The sequence below is a fragment of the Cucurbita pepo genome, unplaced genomic scaffold (genome assembly GCF_002806865.2).
Source record: "Cucurbita pepo subsp. pepo cultivar mu-cu-16 unplaced genomic scaffold, ASM280686v2 Cp4.1_scaffold003501, whole genome shotgun sequence".
Classification (NCBI taxonomy): Eukaryota; Viridiplantae; Streptophyta; class Magnoliopsida; order Cucurbitales; family Cucurbitaceae; genus Cucurbita; species Cucurbita pepo.
The window spans coordinates 1-1,076 of record NW_019649508.1 but is presented as its reverse complement, the minus strand read 5'-3'; the positions used below and the strand labels follow the sequence as shown (position 1 = coordinate 1,076).

At 45.7% G+C, this 1,076-nt stretch overlaps 1 protein-coding gene across 1 annotated transcript; it reads right to left on the bottom strand.

Moving 5' to 3' along the window:
* Positions 1-12: 12 nt before the first annotated feature.
* On the bottom strand, positions 13-1,073 carry LOC111786933 (probably inactive leucine-rich repeat receptor-like protein kinase IMK2; the record flags this gene model as incomplete). Its single annotated transcript, XM_023667124.1, has 1 exon — positions 13-1,073. A coding segment is annotated over one exon (885 nt), but the record flags the coding sequence as incomplete, so codon positions are not given.
* Positions 1,074-1,076: the final 3 nt, after the last annotated feature.

The following is a 1,076-nucleotide window of genomic DNA, read 5'->3' as shown; positions in this document are numbered from 1 at the left end:
TAAACGGATACTAAAAAGAAAAAAAGAAAAGAAAAAAAGAAAACACATTCTCTGCAGCAAAGATTTTGTGTATATTAATTAATTAATTATCGGAAACTATATTAAAAAAAATAATTTTCTTTATTATTTTTTTTCACCTTTAATTACTTTCTTTTTATGCTCCTAATTAATTAATTACTTTCCAAATTTTACCCTCTCCATTCGCCGCACTGTTCCGTTGGCCGAGTTTTCTGGTTGCCGGCCTTCTCCGGGCACAGTGTTTGTATCGGCGGCACCATACAATTGTACTGCAAGCACAATGAGCTACTCAGAGGAATCTCCGCCGTCGGATTGATCTCAATTCCGGTCAGAAAATTGTGCTGCAAATACAGAATTTGAATATTAGCAGCCAACAATCGGTCCACGAGGCTGTTTGGAACTTCTCCCGTGAAGTGGTTGTTGTTCAGGTAAAGATTCTGCACGGTGGAGAACATTGGCGATATCGGACCGGAGAGACGATTGTAGCTGAGATCGACGGTTGGAATCGCCACCTGAGCAGCCGGCAGGACTGGACCGGTGAAGAGGTTCCGTTGCAACTGGAGGTTAACGATCGGGAAACTGAAGATACGCGTTGGAATTGTTCCGGTGAACTGGTTCAGGCTGAGGTCGAGATAGTTCAACTGATTTAGGCGGCTGAGGAGGCGGAAGACAGGGCCGTTCAGGCGGTTCCATGAGAGAGAGAGGTATTGGAGAGAAGGAGGAAGAGAGTCCGGTATAAGATGTCCGGTGAGATTGTTGTGCTTCAGATCAAGACGATTAAGGCTACGGTACGGAAACACAGGGACTGTGCCTGTGAGGCGATTATGGCAGAGAATGACATTGGATAACTCCGTAATCGTTCCGATGGAGCGAGGAATTTCTCCGGTTAGTTGATTGAAACTGAGGTCCAGAGTCCTCAAACTCCGAATCTCGCCGAGATTCGCAGGGAGAGTACCGGAGATGAAGTTGCGACTGATAGCAAGAAAACGGAGGTTCTTCAGTTGGAAGAGCGTCTGCGGCAGAGCTCCAAAGACTCGACCAGGAACAATGGTGAACTC